Source organism: Schistocerca nitens, chromosome 9, assembly GCF_023898315.1.
Source record: "Schistocerca nitens isolate TAMUIC-IGC-003100 chromosome 9, iqSchNite1.1, whole genome shotgun sequence".
Taxonomy (NCBI): domain Eukaryota; kingdom Metazoa; phylum Arthropoda; class Insecta; order Orthoptera; family Acrididae; genus Schistocerca; species Schistocerca nitens.
In genome coordinates, this window is record NC_064622.1 from 444337355 (window position 1) to 444356843 (window position 19489).

Consider the following 19489-nt stretch of genomic DNA (forward strand, 5'->3'; position numbering starts at 1 on the left):
CTGCATTCAATGATTCCCAGTCACTGCACTTCTCCAGAGACAGCCGTTTGTGGTTACTGCGTGCATGCATGTCTATTCCAGCCGCTGCTAGTCTCCGACCAGTGACGCAGCACCGCACGCAGTGTTGCAGGGAGTCCATTACTTGTTGCTGGATGGCAGGCGCAGGTGTGAAGGGGTTGCGATGTGCCTGGTGCACAACAAGGTGAGCCTCTCTAGTAGTTGTCAAACGTGGGCGACCGGAACCTTCACGACGAGAAGGCCTGCCCTCACGTTTCCATACACTCCAACATCAGGCCAAATGGCTCTGAGCACTATGGGACTTAACTTCTGACGTGATCAGTCCCCTACAACTTAGAACTACTTAAACCTAACTAACCTAAGGAGATCACACACACACCCATGCCCGAGGCAGGATTCGAACCTGCGACGGTAGCGGTCGCGCGGTTCCAGACTGTAGCGCCTAGAACCGCTCGGTCACCCAGAACATCAGGCCACTGTCACACAGATGCCGCACTAATCTGGGCTCGACCCACCTGCAAAATGGAGACCCACAATGAAGACTCTATAGATATCAGGTTCTGTTAACGCAGTCTTACATGAGTATGTGGCATTTCCGTGTCCTACACAGAGTTCACTTAACATCTGATGCTAATCACGTCCTTTGCATACTCTTCCAGGCCTACTAGTAACACTAAACACGAACAATAATAATACACTTCAATGTCCGTTCTATCTGTCATAGACAGTTGCAACTTTTATCATTTTCACACCCACCGATGGTATGTCCTAAGTTCCATTGACATTCGACAATATTTTAAGTACCTCTCTTTTTTTCGTCAGGCAGTGTAACTTTGTCTCCTTCTTCAATCCTCAGAATATCCTCCCTGCTATGAGCTATTCGGAAATACTAAAATACACTCTGAGACAGAAAACTGCGCACCAAGTAGGAACTATCCGAACGGGACGGAAACCTGTAGATGCGACGTACATGCACAGATAAATAAATATTACAATTTCTCAAAAAATTGGATGATTTATTCAAGAGATACAGCTTCAGAAATAGAAGTCAGCAAGGGGTTGGTCCACATCTGGCTCTTATTCAATAAGTAATTCGGCTTGGGACTGATTGATAGAGTTGTTAGATCTCTTTTTGAGGGAATCGTGCCATTTTTTTCCATTTGGTGCTTTATGTCGTCAAAATATCGAGATGGTAGGAGAGCCCTGCCCGTAATGTTCCAAACTTCTTCAGTTGGGAAGTTATACTGCGACCTACGTGGCAATGGTAGGATTTGGCAAGCATGAAGGCAAACACTAAAATCTCTCGCCTTGTGCGAGCGGGCATTATCTTGCTGAAATGTACTTCCAGGATGGCTTGCCGTGAAGGCCGACAAAACGGGGCACAGAATATCGTCGACGTACCGCTGTGCTGTAAACGTCCGCGAATATCAGCCAAGTGGGTCCCGCTATGAAATGAAATCTCATCCCAGCCCATCACTCCTGGCTGTTGAGCCTTACGACGGGAGGTCAGGATGCTGTCCCACCGCTGTCCTGGGGGAGGGGGGGGTGTCTTCAGAGACGTCTTCGCTGGTTCAAAATGGTTCAAATGGCTCTGAGCACTATGGGACTTAACATCTGAGGTCATCAGTCCCCTAGACTTAGAATTACTTAAACCTAACTAACCTAAGGACATCGCACACATCCATGCCCAAGGCAGGATTCGAACCTGCGACTGTAGCAGCAGCGCGGTTCCGGACTGAAGAGCCTAGAACCGCTCGGCCACAGCGGCCGGCTGCTAGTTACTGTCCAACTGAGTACACAGAATGAAGTTGACAGTCCTGGTATCGAATGCCCCTCTTTACTATCCTTGTCAGCTGCGCGTTGAAACTGCGCTGCTACGTGACACATTCATCCATCGACCGCCAACTTTACAATTTTGCATTTCCCGCTGAATATCAATTTGTGAGATAGCGTTATCATCACCTGACAGAATTTGAAAGGCGTTTGAAAGGGGCCTCCTTCTCGGTCTACATTTGGCCGGTTGGTCGAATTGTGCAGTTCCACTGCAGGCTAGCAGCTCCCTTTAGCAACGCAGGTTACACAAGGCAGCCTATTTGCAGGCGGAATTAAACTGCCAGCATTTCGAGTAGGCTGCAACAGAAGTCGCCCGCATAGAAGCGGTTCATCGTGGTATATACTGTAGTTTTCGCCTTAGAGTGCATATTAACCGTTTAGTTTGACTGCTTCATACAGATCAGTTCAGATCACAAGGAAAAGAAGTTGAAGATAATTTTCTGCAGTGCTTAAGTCTGCATTAGGACATGTGACCCTCAAATAATGGTAATAAATGACGCAAATATTCCTCTCTCTGTCAGTGCTCCTACATTCAAAAGATAGTGCTTTAAATACTCTCAAATGTGGGAAAGGTGTATTGAACACTGAAAATACGAACCTCTTCCAGGTCGAGCATAGCGGTCCGGACTTGTTCCAGGTTGTCCATCTCACGAAGCTGGCGCTGAGCCAGGTCTTCCCGGGCAGCTAGCAGAGTCTCGTGCCGCTCCACCAACTCGTCTATGCTTTTGAAGTCTGACTGTTCGACTACCTCATTCATGTAGTCCTGTGAGAAAATGAGCACAAAGCTTAACATACTAGATGCACTAGTAACATATAGACAATAAATCTCAAACCCCCTGACATGCTGATTGTGTTTCAATACGAGAGCGTCACAACAATCAGTGAACACAAATGCCTTTACACTTTCTCAAATATAAATACGTTCTTTCTTCTCCATAACTCCCATACCTCTCCCTCTCACTCACGGTGTAACACCCATCCCTGCAACTCTCCCCAACCCCGCTTCCCAAATACCAAACATATTCTCTCTTATGTACAGCGGATCACTTCGCTTTCATACATCTCTTTTCTTTCTTTAAAATAGTATATTAATATATTTTGTTTACTTACGCTTAGACAGTGAACTGACGTCATTTAGTTCCGGTACGACGGGCGTGGAAGAATTGGCTCTGAGCACTATGGGACTTAACTTCTGAGGTCATCAGTACCCTAGAACTTAGAACTACTTAAACCTAACTAACCTAATGACATCACACACATCCATGCCCGAGGCAGGATTCGAACCTGCGACCGTAGCGGTCGCGCGGTTCCAGACTGTAGCGCCTAGAACCGCTCGGCCACCCCGGCCGGCCCGTAGAAGAATTATGGGCAAAATTGAAACAGACGATAAATCGTGCTCTGGATAAGTATGTGCAGAGTAAGTGGATTAACGACGGAAAAGACGCAATGTGGGTTGACAACGAATTTCGGAAAAAGCTCAGGAAGCAAAGGCTGTTGCACTCCCGGTTCGAAACAGAACTTGAAAAATAAGAAAGCCAACGGTGTGAAAATATATGTGCGGGAAGGATATAGAAAGTATCCCTGTCAAACCTTAGCAAAAGGTCTGGCCGGAAACGCGAGAACATTCTGCTTCTACGCAAAATCGCCAGGCGAGTCTAGGGCTCCCATCGAGTCACTGGCTGACCAGTCTGATGAGTCAGCAGAAGACAGCAAGACGAAAGCCGATGTTTTAAATTTCGCGTTTAAGTAATCATTCACTCATCATAATCGTACAAACACGCCGTCGTTTGACAACCGGACAGACGTGGACGACATAGTAATAATCATTACCGGCGTAGAGAAACAACAGTTCTTTCTAAGAGTATTCTATGACATATGCACCTTACTTAGCTTACATTTATTGCGATGTCTCGCCCAGTTCAACCTCCCCCCCCCCCCCCCCCAGAAAAAAGATAACAGCGTCCGAACAGGCCTTGAAGGCCCAACGATACCGACCGTCCGGCGTGTCATCCTCAGCCCGTTGGCGTCGCCGGATACGAGTGCGGAGGGGCATGTGTTCAGCACACCACTCTCCCGGCCGTTATTATTTTCCGGGACCGAAGTGCAAAGTCCCAAGCAACTGGAAAAAAGCGAAGGTGACTCCTGAATGTAAGAAGGGTAAAAGACATGACCTGCAAAATTACTGACTAGTACTGTTAACATCGGATTGCTGCAGAATCCCTGAACATAGTCTGAATTCGAATATCATACATTTTCCTGAGACCGAAAATCTTATCTGCACAAATCAGCACGGTTTCTGACGTGAAATACTGCAAACTGCGGATGAAAGGCAACAGGCAGATTCCATATTTCTAGATTTCTGAAAAGCATCTGATACGGTACCCTACTGCAGACCGTTAAAGAAGGTAAGAGCATATGGAACAGGTTCCCAAATATGTCAGTGGCTCGAAGACTTCTTAAGTAATAGAACGCAGTACATTATCCTCAACGGTGATTGTTCATCAGAGACGAGAGTATCGTAAGGCGTGGTAGGACCGCTATTATTTTCGGTATACATTAATGATCTGGCGGACAGAGTGGACAGAAATCTGCGGCTGTTTGCTGATGACGCTGTGGTGTAAGGGAACGTATCGAAGATGAGTGACTGTAGCATGATCCAAGATGACTTCGATAGGATTTCTAGTTGGTGTGATGCGTGGCAGCTAGAAAAATGTAAGTTAATGCGGGTGAGTGGGAGAAACAAGCCAGTAATGTTCACATACAGAATCAGTAGTGTCCTAAGCAACACAGTCACGTCGTTTAAATCTCCGGGCGTAACGGCGATACGAAATGGAACGAGCACGTGAGGTCTAGCTAGCGACATCGGTTTCTTCGGAGAATTTGGGAAATTTGTCGTTCGTATTTAAAGCAGACTGCATGTAATACACTAATATAGGGTGTTTCAAAAATGACCGGTATATTTGAAACGGCAATAAAAACTAAACGAGCAGCGATAGAAATACACCGTTTGTTGCAATATGCTTGGGACAACAGTACATTTTCAGGCAGACAAACTTTCGAAATTACAGTAGTTACAATTTTCAACAACAGATGGCGCTGCGGTCTGGGAAACTCTATAGTACGATATTTTCCACATATCCACCATGCGTAGCAATAATATGGCGTAGTCTCTGAATGAAATTACCCGAAACCTTTGACAACGTGTCTGGCGGAATGGCTTCACATGCAGATGAGATGTACTGCTTCAGCTGTTCAATTGTTTCTGGATTCTGGCGGTACACCTGGTCTTTCAAGTGTCCCCACAGAAAGAAGTCACAGGGGTTCATGTCTGGCGAATAGGGAGGCCAATCCACGCCGCCTCCTGTATGTTTCGGATAGCCCAAAGCAATCAAACGATCATCGAAATATTCATTGAGGAAATTAAAGACGTCGGCCGTGCGATGTGGCCGGGCACCATCTTGCATAAACCACGAGGTGTTCGCAGTGTCGTCTAAGGCAGTTTGTACCGCCACAAATTCACGAAGAATGTCCAGATAGCGTGATGCAGTAATCGTTTCGGATCTGAAAAATGGGCCAATGATTCCTTTGGAAGACATGGCGGCCCAGACCAGTACTTTTTGAGGATGCAGGGACGATGGGACTGCAACATGGGGCTTTTCGGTTCCCCATATGCGCCAGTTCTGTTTATTGACGAAGCCGTCCAGGTAAAAATAAGCTTCGTCAGTAAACCAAATGCTGCCCACATGCATATCGCCGTCATCAATCCTGTGCACTATATCGTTAGCGAATGTCTCTCGTGCAGCAATGGTAGCGGCGCTGAGGGGTTGCCGCGTTTGAATTTTGTATGGATAGAGGTGTAAACTCTGGCGCATGAGACGATACGTGGACGTTGGCGTCATTTGGACCGCAGCTGCAACACGGCGAACGGAAACCCGAGGCCGCTGTTGGATCACCTGCTGCACTAGCTGCGCGTTGCCCTCTGTGGTTGCCGTACGCGGTCGCCCTACCTTTCCAGCACGTTCATCCGTCAAGTTCCCAGTCCGTTGAAATTTTTCAAACAGATCCTTTATTGTATCGCTTTTCGGTCCTTTGGTTACATTAAACCTCCGTTGAAAACTTCGTCTTGTTGCAACAACACTGTGTTCTAGGCGGTGGAATTCCAATACCAGAAAAATCCTCTGTTCTAAGGAATAAACCATGTTGTCTACAGCACACTTGCACGTTGTGAACAGCACACGCTTACAGCAGAAAGACGACGTACAGAATGGCGCACCCACAGACTGCGTTGTCTTCTATATCTTTCACATCACTTGCAGCGCCATCTGTTGTTGAAAATTGTAACTACTGTAATTTCTAAAGTTTGTCCGCCTGAAAATGTACTGTTGTCCCAAGCATATTGCAACAAACGGTGTATTTCTATCGCTGCTCGTTTAGTTTTTATTGCCGTTTCAAATATACCGGTCATTTTTGAAACACCCTGTATGACTTACTCGTGAGTACTGCTTGAGTGCTTGGGATCCGCACCATATCGGATTAAAGAAAGACACAGAAGCAATTGAGAGGCGGGCTGCTACTCGCTTCGGGAACTCAAAGGGGAACCGACTATTCGAGCGGACTACAGAACGATTCTACTGCCACCAGCATACATTTCGTGTAAGGACCACGAAGATACGAGGAACTGGAGCTTATGCATAGTCGCTTTTCCCTTGATGTATTTGCGACTGGAACAAAAAAGGAAATGACTGGTAATGATACAGCATACCCTCCGCCACGCACCGTACGGTAGCTTGCAGAGCTCGTGTGAAGATGTAGATGCACCCTCATGTATATATTATGTATTTACGAACTGAAGTAGCAAGGCGTGATGAACGACCTAAGTCACCCAGTGTGCTAATAAACGCATCAAATTGCAGTTTACGCAGGGATGTAAAATGCTATTTTTATTATTTACTTTATCTCTTTTAGATAATGGAAATAATATGACATTTGCTGCTTTAATACTTCTTTGAATTACAAATGAAACTGTGTTATTTGACTGAAGTAGTACGACCACATACATGCTGAATCGTTTGACGGGTAAATGCAAATGAAAAACCTTTCGCCAATGCAGAAGGCGGACATTTTATGGTAAAATGAAAGTAAACAGAAATAAAATTTGATTTGTCTGACCCGCTATTCCGTAAACTAACTACTGTCTCGTTCATTTATTGCTGTTGTAACTTCACCTCGTCGCCTGTCGATGTGGCAACTGTGACTTCTGCATATTGATAACAGCCTATAAGATGCCTTTGATACGCCTGTGCAAAAAAGGCTCGCTACCCCCAACAAACGGTATCAGGCACAACTACTGAAATAACTACTAAACACTGATTCATTCAGTAACACAAATACTCAACTTTCATGACACCTTACAAAATTCATAGCCAGTGCCCGCGTTCCATTCACAGACTAAGTCCAAACAGGTCTTTGCGACTGTTTCCTTCCCAGGGTGGGCACTGCCCATGCCGATATCGTGCATTGTTGCTGTGTTGCTGATTTCGCGTCGGACTCATCCTCAGCGAGCGCGACGATTCCTCCGGCGAACAGGTCGATGCTCCTCTTGAGGTGAGGTGCGATGCAGCTGTCGAGCTCTATTGAACTGAAGTGGTACTGCCCGTCAAGACCCAAACGCGGATTATATCCTGGTTTGCTCAGTGGAACGAAAACACACACTACTTGTTCCTCGCGACTCCTGTTATGCGGGCGGTTTCTGTTGCAGGCTGCTCGACTTGCTGGTAGTTTATTTCCGCCTGGCGATTATTGCTGCCCAGTGCAACCTGCGTTGCTAAAGGGAAGACTAGCCTGCAGTGGAATTGCAAGATTTGACCAACCGCAACCGGCCAAATGGAGACCGAGAAGCAGGCCCCTTTCAATCGCCTTTCAAATTCTATCAGGTGCTGATAACGCCATCTCATACGAGTACACATCATTTCCGTGTCATTCGTAGTGTTCACTCAACATCTGAACCTGTTCATGTCCCTTATGCAGGGTGATTTCTTCCACCGTGTACAAACGCTGCGCATTGATCAGTGAGAGAACAAGGAACAAAAAATGTGTAATGAACTTAAATATCCGGAAATGCGTCGTTTCCATGCTAGACGCCATTTATTCGATCATACATTGTTACAGAGACTGCGGTCTAATACGCACTGTACCATATAGCCACTGTTACACCATGTGTTGAAAATACACTCCTGGAAATGGAAAAAAGAACACATTGACACCGGTGTGTCAGACCCACCATACTTGCTCCGGACACTGCGAGAGGCCTGTACAAGCAATGATCACACGCACGGCACAGCGGACACACCAGGAACCGCGGTGTTGGCCGTCGAATGGCGCTAGCTGCGCAGCATTTGTGCACCGCCGCCGTCAGTGTCAGCCAGTTTGCCGTGGCATACGGAGCTCTATCGCAGTCTTTAACACTGGTAGCATGCCGCGACAGCGTGGACGTGAACCGTATGTGCAGTTGACGGACTTTGAGCGAGGGCGTATAGTGGGCATGCGGGAGGCCGGGTGGACGTACCGCCGAATTGCTCAACACGTGGGGCGTGAGGTCTCCACAGTACATCGATGTTGTCGCCAGTGGTCGGCGGAAGGTGCACGTGCCCGTCGACCTGGGACCGGACCGCAGCGACGCACGGATGCACGCCAAGACCGTAGGATCCTACGCAGTGCCGTAGGGGACCGCACCGCCACTTCCCAGCAAATTAGGGACACTGTTGCTCCTGGGGTATCGGCGAGGACCATTCGCAACCGTCTCCATGAAGCTGGGCTACGGTCCCGCACACCGTTAGGCCGTCTTCCGCTCACGCCCCAACATCGTGCAGCCCGCCTCCAGTGGTGTCGCGACAGGCGTGAATGGAGGGACGAATGGAGACGTGTCGTCTTCAGCGATGAGAGTCGCTTCTGCCTTGGTGCCAATGATGGTCGTATGCGTGTTTGGCGCCGTGCAGGTGAGCGCCACAATCAGGACTGCATACGACCGAGGCACACAGGGCCAACACCCGGCATCATGGTGTGGGGAGCCATCTCCTACACTGGCCGTACACCACTGGTGATCGTCGAGGGGACACTGAATAGTGCACGGTACATCCAAACCGTCATCGAACCCATCGTTCTACCATTCCTAGACCGGCAAGGGAACTTGCTGTTCCAACAGGACAATGCACGTCCGCATGTATCCCGTGCCACCCAACGTGCTCTAGAAGGTATAAGTCAACTACCCTGGCCAGCAAGATCTCCGGATCTGTCCCCCATTGAGCATGTTTGGGACTGGATGAAGCGTCGTCTCACGCGGTCTGCACGTCCAGCACGAACGCTGGTCCAACTGAGGCGCCAGGTGGAAATGGCATGGCAAGCCGTTCCACAGGACTACATCCAGCATCTCTACGATCGTCTCCATGGGAGAATAGCAGCCTGCATTGCTGCGAAAGGTGGATATACACTGTACTAGTGCCGACATTGTGCATGCTCTGTTGCCTGTGTCTATGTGCCTGTGGTTCTGTCAGTGTGATCATGTGATGTATCTGACCCCAGGAATGTGTCAATAAAGTTTCCCCTTCCTGGGACAATGAATTCACGGTGTTCTTATTTCAATTTCCAGGAGTGTATTTTCCATGTGCCTCGACGCATCAGTGCACGCGCCATACCATGTTCCATCACTTAACCTTCGCATCGGCCACGCTACGACCGAACAATGTCAACGGCAGCATGAATACGCTGCTCCATTGTCTCCGCATCTGGAATGGGCTCTACATACACGATACTTTTGAGATGGTCCCATAACCAGAAATCGCACGGGTTGAGATCCGGTGAACGAGCAGACCATGCAACTGGACTCCCTCGTCCTATTCGTCGACCAGGGAACGGTGAGGTGGGTTGGAGCACCATCATGTAGCAGCCACATAACCCTTCGAATCATCAGTGGCATTTCTTCCAGCAGGGGAGGCAAAGTCACCCGCAAGAAACGCCGATAGTTCCGGCCTGTTAGGCGACGTGGAAGGGAGACTGGTCCCAAAATACGGTCGCCAATTATCACAGCCCACACATTCCTGCTGCACCGATGCTGATGATTTGCTGTCACCACACCATGGGGGTTCTGCATACTATCCCACAGATGACTGTTATGAAAGTAGAAGATACCACTCCACGTAAAGGTTTCCTCATCTGTGAATAGGATGGATGACACAGATCCTGGAATGATGGCTGCCTGTTGAAGAAACCAGTGACAAAACGGCTCCCGATGTGGGAAGTCTGTCAATAGTAAGCCCTGCACACGCTGTATCTGATAGGGTAGTAACAATTGTCATGGACAACGTTCCACACGGTCGTCTAGCGGACAAACTGCCTGGTCCTGACACGGCGGCCGCCTTCCACAGTGTTAATCAAGTGGGAGAACGCTCCAGGGCAATTGACGCTTGTCATTGGATGACTGCTCATTAGAGGCTAGGACTGGCTCTCGAAGAAGGGGCGGAAGTTACTAGAGAAGAGAGAAGGAACCAAGGACACTTCGTCCGCTGTTAGTGAGAGAATCACTTCGAATTCTGCTAGCAGAATTCAATGTGAGAAGTAGTCATTTCACTTTGGAGCTCCAACTAGAGCGTGATGTAAGGTTTACGTTAGGGAGCTTTTCGGGATTCACAAGCATCGTCCGACACAGTGGCCGCCGACAGCACCACTGGCGGACAACACAACGACGGTGTTAAAAAAAACGGTAAGATCTGTAATCGACTTCGGCGTGTATAGGTCGCAATGTGCTCAGTTTACTGAATTGTGGTGAATTCGAAATCACGACTATATACTGTGCAAACTAATTTATGTGTCACGTGTTTTACAATGCGGCAGTATAAGTTTTGTTTTGGAATGATTCTGCCATCTATTCTTTCTCTTTTTTACACGAGTTGCCAGGGACTGACACTATATCATCACCACGTCCGACCCTCTGGAAGACTGTGACTAAGGTGTCATTTCACGTGATCCTAGCACTTGATATATCTTCCACTCAGCAGCGCTGCCAGTTCACGCTGGCCAGACCAGCTGCACCTGAACCAAGCAGTGTGGAGGCGGCCTGTTTATCAAAACAGCCACGTGAGTCGAGGAGACGATGTGAATCTTCACTAAGTGCCAGTCAGATTCTTTTTTAAAAATGGTTCAAATGGCTCTGAGCACTATTGAACTTAACTTCTGAGGTCATCAGTCGCCTAGAACTTAGAACTACTTAAACCTAACTAACCTAAGGACATCACACACATCCATATCCGAGGCAGGATTCGAACCTGCGACCGTAGCGGTCACGCGGCTCCAGACTGTAGCGCCTAGAACCGCTCGGCCACCCCGGCCGGCGTCAGGTTCTTTGCAAGTCAGAATACTCACGAGTACAGTGAGTGGTTAAGATGAAACAGTGCAATGTAAAGTGTGTTTATATCTGGATATTCCAAATTCTAAGGTACAGTACTTATCTAAAGACCTAAATTTACAGTTGTAAACTGTATGCCAAAAATCTAGTTCTGTTCCGTTCCTGTCGTCGATTTGTGACGACGCCCGCCTGTACGCCCTACCGATACCTCCGAAGAAAAAAAGCGTTAAAATAACGTTTTAAGACGTCTAAATTTCAAGAAAACGCCCCCGGAAGGACACAGTACTGGAGCGTCTTTTTCACAAATCCAGCAGAGCTCCCTCCTATTTTCTTTCTTCATTTCTGAACCTTTGAGCTATTAACTTTGGGTATTTAACTTGGAAATATTATACACCTTGCGTATACTCTTTTGTAATGACATAATTACTCTTGTTATGTGCTTATGTGATCAATTGACGTTATCTGCCATAACACAAATCAGAGGATTTGACCCCTCAGTCTGCATTCTTTTGAACAAAATTAAGCTTGTTTGTTTAAAAAAAGATTAACAAGATAGACTAGGATGAGATGACCTAATTCTTTATGTAAAGGACGATACCTGCTATTAGTAAATAGTTGATTAGTGTAACATACACAGTTAATTATTTTGCTAACAACATTTCTTAAAACTCAGATTATACATTTGTTTTTGCGAAGAAACGGTTAAAGATTTTGCCCAAAAATATGTCTATTTATTAATAGACACATTCACTTTAATTGCTATAGTTCTGTATATGAAAAACCTTCTGTTGGTAGTTGTATTTTTTGTCTTTTTCCTGACATTTTCTTGAAATGTTAGATATTATTCATTTACGTCATGTGTACTTTTTTTCTAAAGCTACGTTTTTGTGTCACTACCCCCCCATGAACCATGGCCCTTGCCGTTGGTGGGGAGGCTTGCGTGCCTCAGCGATACAGATGGCCGTACCGTAGGTGCAACCACGACGGAGGGGTATCTGTTGAGAGGCCAGACAAACATGTGGTTCCTGAAGAGGGGCAGCAGCCTTTTCAGTAGTTGCAGGGGCAACAGTCTGGATGATAGACTGATCTGACCTTGTAACATTAACCAAAACGGCCTTGCTGTGCTGGTACTGCGAACGGCTGAAAGCAAGGGGAAACTACAACCGTAATTTTTCCCGAGGAAATGCAGCTTTACTATATGATTAAATGATGATGGCGTCCTATTGGGTAAAATATTCCGGAGGTAAAATAGTCCCCATTCGGATCTCCGGGCGGGGACTACTCAAGAGGACGTCGTTATCACGAGAAAGAAAACTGGCATTCTACGGATCGGAGCGTGGAATGTCAGATCCCTTAATCGGGCAGGTAGGTTAGAAAATTTAAAAAGGGAAATGGATAGGTTAAAGTTAGATATAGTGGGAATTAGTGAAGTTCGGTGGCAGGAGGAACAAGACTCTTGGTCAGGTGAATACAGGGTTATAAATACAAAATCAAATAGGGGTAATGCAGGAGTAGGTTTAATAATGAATAAAAAAATAGGAGTGCGGGTTAGCTACTACAAACAGCATAGTGAACGCATTATTGTGGCCAAGATAGACACAAAGCCCATGCCTACTACAGTAGTACAAGTTTATATGCCAACTAGCTCTGCAGATGATGAAGAAATTGATGAAATGTATGACGAGATAAATTATTCAGGTAGTGAAGGGAGACGAAAATTTAATAGTCATGGGTGACTGGAATTCGTCAGTAGGAAAAGGGAGAGAAGGAAACATAGTAGGAGAATATGGATTGGGGGGAAGAAATGAAAGAGGAAGCCGCCTTGCAGAATTTTGCACAGAGCATGACTTAATCATAGCTAACACTTGGTTCAAGAATCATAAAAGAAGGTTGTATACCTGGAAGAATCCTGGAGATACTAAAAGGTATCAGATAGATTATATAATGGTAAGACAGAGATTTAGGAACCAGGTTTTAAATTGTAAGACATTTCCAGGGGCAGATGTGGATTCTGACCACAATCTATTGGTTATGAACTGCAGATTGAAACTGAAGGAACTGCAAAAAGGTGGGAATTTAAGGAGTTAGGACCTGGATAAACTGAAAGAACCAGAGGTTGTAGAGAGTTTCAGGGAGAGCATAAGGGAACAATTGACAGGAATGGGGGAAAGAAATACAGTAGAAGAAGAATGTGTAGCTCTGAGGGATGAAGTAGTGAAGGCAGCAGAGGATCAAGTAGGTAAAAAGACGAGGGCTAATAGAAATCCTTGGGTAACATAAGAAATATTTAATTTAATTGATGAAAGGAGAAAATATAAAAATGCAGTAAATGAAGCAAGCAAAAAGGAATACAAACTTCTCAAAAATGAGATCGACAGGAAGTGCAAAATGGCTTAGCAGGGATGGCTAGAGGACAAATGTAAGGATATAGAGGCTTGTCTCACTAGGGGTAAGATAGATACTGCCTACAGGAAAATTAAAGAGACCTTTGGAGAAAAGAGAACCACTTGTATGAAAATCAAGAACTCAGATGGAAACCCAGTTCTAAGCAAAGAAGGGAAGGCAGAAAGGTGGAAGGAATATATAGAGGGTTTATACAAGGGCGATGTGCTTGAGGACAATATTATGGAAATGGAAGAGGATGTAGATGAAGACGAAATGGGAGATAAGATACTGCGTGAAGAGTTTGACAGAGCACTGAAAGACCTGAGTCGAAACAAGGCCCCGGGAGTAGACAACATTCCATTAGAACTACTGATGGCCTTGGGAGAGCCAGTCATGACAAAACTCTACCATCTGGTGAGCAAGATGTATGAGACAGGCGAAATACCCTCAGACTTCAAGAAGAATATAATAATTCCAATCCCAAAGAAAGCAGGTGTTGACAGATGTGAAAATTACCGAACTATCAGTTTAATAAATCACAGCTGCAAAATACTAACGCGAATTCTTTACAGACGAATGGAAAAACTGGTAGAAGCGGACCTCGGGGAAGATCAGTTTGGATTCCGTAGAAATGTTGGAACACGTGAGGCAATACTAACCTTACGACTTATCTTAGAAGAAAGGTTAAGGAAAGGCAAACCTACGTTTCTAGCATTTGTAGACTTAGAGAAAGCTTTTGACAATGTTAACTGGAATACTCTCTTTCAAATTCTGAAGGTGGTACGGGTAAAATACAGGGAGCGAAAGGCTATTTACAATTTGTACAGAAACCAGATGGCAGTTATAAGAGTCAAGGGGCATGAAAGGGAAGCAGTGGTTGGGAAAGGAGTGAGACAGGGTTGTAGCCTCTTCCCGATGTTATTCAATCTGTATATTGAGCAAGCAGTAAAGGAAGCAAAAGAAAAAGTCGGAGTAGGTATTAAAATTCATGGAGAAGAAGTAAAAACTTTGAGGTTCGCCGATGACATTGTAATTCTGTCAGACACAGCAAAGGACTTGGAAGAACAGTTGAACGGAATGGACAGTGTCTTGAAAGGAGGATATAAGATGAACATCGACAAAAGCAAAACGAGGATAATGGAATGTAGTCAAATTAAATCGGGTGATGCTGAGGGAATTAGATTAGGAAATGAGACACTTAAAGTAGTAAAGGAGTTTTGCTATTTAGGGAGTAAAATAACTGATGATGGTCGAAGTAGAGAGGATATAAAATGTAGACTGGCAATGGCAAGGAAATCGTTTCTGAAGAAGAGAAATTTGTTAACATCGAGTATAGACTTAAGTGTCAGGAAGTCGTTTCTGAAAGTATTTGTATGGAGTGTAGCCATGTATGGAAGTGAAACATGGACGATAACTAGTTTGGACAAGAAGAGAATAGAAGCTTTCGAAATATGGTGCTACAGAAGAATGCTGAAGATTAGATGGGTAGATCACATAACTAATGAGGAGGTGTTGAATAGGATTGGGGAGAAGAGAAGTTTGTGGCACAACTTGACTAGAAGAAGGGATCGGTTGGTAGGACATGTTTTGAGGCATCAAGGGATCACAAATTTAGCATTGGAGGGCAGCGTGGAGGGTAAAAATCGTAGAGGGAGACCAAGAGATGAATACACTAAGCAGATTCAGAAGGATGTAGGTTGCAGTAGGTACTGGGAGATGAAGAAGCTTGCACAGGATAGAGTAGCATGGAGAGCTGCATCAAACCAGTCTCAGGACTGAAGACCACAACAACAACAACTTACTCTTTGCAGCTACGCCTTCATGTGGTGACAGCTATTAGTGGATATAATTCAGGTGCCTGTTAATTTACCACTTGGAAATATTTAACTATTGTTTCTTTCCCATCTATTGCGGCATTTCTTTAATGATTAATTTCACAACGAAACTTTACACCACGATAACTTTCCAGGCGATTTTTTTTTTTTTTTTTTTTTTTGAGGCCTTTGGACGCATGAGAATCCTGTATCCTCCTTCGTCGATATATTCATCGTAAGTTTAGCGGTTTCATTCATGGCAGATTATGTATTATACTCGTATTACTGCAGCTACTGCCGAGTTAGCCGAGTCCAGCATTTCTGACTAATCGTTGCCAACTGACAGCTTGTTCTGATATAGTGATTGTTGTTGCCTTAAGGGCGCGCTAGGCGTTGCAGACCAGAGGTACGTGTTGTGAGGTGACATAGACCCGACTTGCTTCCTAAACGCGTTTTCGGTATAAGTATCTGTGCAGCATTCTGATGTTCGTAAAGTTTGAGTATGAAGGCATTAATGCTGTATTGTGGCGTGCAGGAGATTGTTAAAGCTGAATGTATTTAAAATGTTTGAAAGGAATAATGACTTCGATAATAAACTGTACAGCCTGTGATTTGTTAATGACTGTTCTCAATCAAACCTGTCATTACCCGCTTCCTTAATGCCAAAAAATCGTAAGTTTTTTGAAGCGGAGATAGGCGGCATCATCGTTTAATATAACGCACCAGCCGATTGTGATTTCGTAGGAAGGTAGATTAGAAAAAGGTAAAGCTTCATTTATAGCATTTGTGTATTTAGAGAAAGCTTTTGACTGTGTTGGCTGGAATACACTCTTTGAAATTCTGAAGGCGGCAGGGATAAAATACAGGAATGAAAGTTTATTTCCAAATTGCCCAGAAAACGTACTGCAGTTATGAGAGATGAAGAATGTTAAAGTGCAGTAGTTGTATACAGAATGGTACGGGGTTGCATCATACCCCATGTTATTTAAACGGTGTCCGCCCCCGGTAGCTGAGTGGTCAGTGCGACATAATGTCAATCCTAAGGGCCCGTGTTAGATTCCCGGCTGGGTCGGAGATTTTCTCCACTCAGGGACTGGGTGTTGTGTTGTCCTAATTATCATCATTTCATCCCCATCGACCGGCAAGTCACCGAAGTGACGTCAAATCGCAAGACTTGCACCCGGTGAAAGATCTACCCGACGGGAGCCTCTAGTCACACGACATTCATTTTATTCAAACGGTACAGTGATCAAGCAGTAAGCGAAATCAAGGTGATATTTGGTAAGATAATTAAATTTCAAGAAAAATAAATAAAAATATGAAGGTTTGCCAATGACATTGTACTGTAGTACTGTCAGAGGCGGCAAAGGGCTTGGCAGAGAGTTTGGGCTGAATAAATAGTGTCTTGAAGATAAGTTATGAGACGAACGCCAACCAAAGTAAAACGTAATGAAATGTACTCAAATTATGTGATGCTGTGGGAATTCGATTAAAAAAATGAGGCACTAAAGTTGCAGTTTTGATAACTGAACATAGCTCAAGTTGAGAAGATAATTTTTTTATACAATTCAGACTTGCAATAGCAAGAATTTTTTTTCTGAACAAGAGAAATATGTTAAAATATAATAGAAATTTAAGTACTAGGAAGTATTTTCTGACAGTATTTGTCTAAACTCACAAGGGAACCTCCCCATCGCACCCCCCTCAGATTTAGTTATAAGTTGGCACAGTGGATAGGCCTTGAAAAACTGAACACAGATAAATTGAGAAAACAGGAAGAAGTTGTATGGAACTATGAAAAAAATAAACAAAATATTCAAACTGAATAGTCCATGCGCAACATAGGCAACATCAAGGATACTGTAGGCTCACGAGCGCCGTGGTCGTGTGGTTAGCGTGAGCAGTTGTGGAACGAGAGGTCCTTGGTTCAAGTCTTCCCTCGAGTGAAAAGTTTATTTTCGCAAAGTTATGATCTGTCCGTTCGTTCATTGACGTCTCTGTTCACTGTAATAAGTTAACTGTCTGTGTTTTGCGACCGCACCGCAAAACCGTGCGATTAGTAGACGAAAGGACGTGCCTCTCCAAGGGAAACCAAAAACATTTGATCGCAAGGTCATAGGTCAACCGATTCCTGCACAGGAAAACACGTCTGATATATTCTATGCGACACTGTTGACGGCATATGCGTCACATGACAGGAATATGTTGTCGACCCACCTAACTTGAACACTTGGCGAATGGGTAAAGAGATTCTTCTACCTTGCCCGATTTAGGTTTTCTTGTGGATGTGATAATCATAAATTAAATTAAATAAACTATACTTTTCTCTCGAGGGAAGACTTGAACCAAGGACCTCTTGTACCGTAGCTGCTCACGCTAACAACGGGACCACCGCGCTCCTGAGCTCACACTAACCTTGATGTTGCCTATCTTGCACATGGACTGCTCAGTTTGTATATTTTGCTTATTTTTTTTCATAGTTCCGCATAACTACTTCCTTTTTTTCTCGATTGATCTGTGTTCAGTTTTTCAGGGCCTATCCACTGTGCCAACTTATACCCAAATCTGAGGGGGGTGCGATGAGGAGGTTCCCTTGTCAGTATGGCGTCAAACCGACACTGCAACATATTGGTGCCTTTAAAAACCTTCCAGCTCTCACGGATTGCAAGCAGTTATATGCCATATTAGGGCAAATACGTTTTTAAAGGAAGTTTCTCCCTCATGTAGCTTCTATCGGTGAACCACTGCACGAGTTGTTTGCAAATGCACCAAACGGAATTGAAGTAGTGTATCCCAAAGGGCATTTAACAAGTTAAAACAATGTTTTCTTGATGCTAGATGTCTTCTGTCATAGTTATGATCCGTACAAGATGCCCACAATTTCTGTGGATGCTTCAACTATGGCACAGGTAACATTATGTCCCAATCACATCAGGGTTTTGAATGATAAGTTCTGTATGCTTCAAAATTCTGACAGTGGCACAAAAATATTACAGTCGGATCAAGAAAGAGGCTCTCGCAGTTATATTTGCAGCCAAGAAATTCCATTGTTATATTTACGGATATAAATTATTCGGCCTCACAGACCTCCAACCTTTCTGGTTAGCTTTGAGCCATATAATTCCGGGTGAGCCAAAAAGGACTTCACAACTTTTAAAATTTATTAAGATAACTTACAGAATCGGTGGATGTGTCACTTTGTAGCAAACAACTTCAAGTCTGAATCACATAGTGCGTCATGTACCTCATTCCGCCACCCGGGGAGCCTGTGTAGTGCACAGCTAAAATGACTACTTTCACTGGTGTGGAGCGTGCTCGCTGCGTGGGGGTTTTATGAAACGAACTCTGCAATAACTGTTTGGCATAGATCGATGAAGATGACCAAGACGGAATGGTTTACTTCCAGCAAGATGGTGCATCACCTCATTTGCTCAGGGAAGCTTGAGGTTTCCTACCAAGTGACGTAGTGCAGTGGCTAGCACACTGGACTCACGGTCGGAGGATGAAAATTCAAACCGAAGTCCAGCCACCGTGATTTAGGTTTCCCATGATTTCCCTAAACCGCTTAAGGCAAATGCTTCCTTCGAAAGGGATCAGCCGCTTCTTTTTTCCACCATTCCCTAATCCGAGCTTGTGCTCCATCTCTAAGGACCCCATTGTCGATATGACGCTAAACGCTAATCTGCATCTCCTCCACCTTTTCCTTCGCCTTGTGCTCCTCCTGCTCTGCAAGGTTTCCTTGATAATCGCTTTCCATGTTGGCGAATCGTCCATGAATGGCCACCTCGCTCCCCAGACTTCTTCTCTGGGATTTCACTAAATCCCATGTGTATTTTCCTCCCCTACCAAACAATTTAGCCGACTTGAAAAATCGAATCTACGCTGCCACTGCACAAGTTACGCCAGATTTGCTGCAACGAGTGTGGGAAGATATTTATTACCAGTGGGATGTTCACCATATCGCAAATACAAGTCACATGGAACCAAAATGACACTTGACACTTTTATGTGGAACTTGAGGATATTTGCTACAAAACGACAC

The 19489-nt window shown here is 45.0% G+C and overlaps 1 protein-coding gene across 1 annotated transcript in view; it reads right to left on the bottom strand.

The window, feature by feature from the left end:
• The window catches only part of LOC126204307 (coiled-coil domain-containing protein 42), a 66493-nt gene that overhangs the window by 26357 nt on the left and 20647 nt on the right, over positions 1–19489 (bottom strand). Inside the window, exon 5 of the mRNA XM_049938693.1 lies at positions 2450–2614. Coding sequence (XP_049794650.1) covers positions 2450–2614 — 165 coding nt within the window. The remainder of the gene's footprint in view (positions 1–2449; positions 2615–19489) is intronic.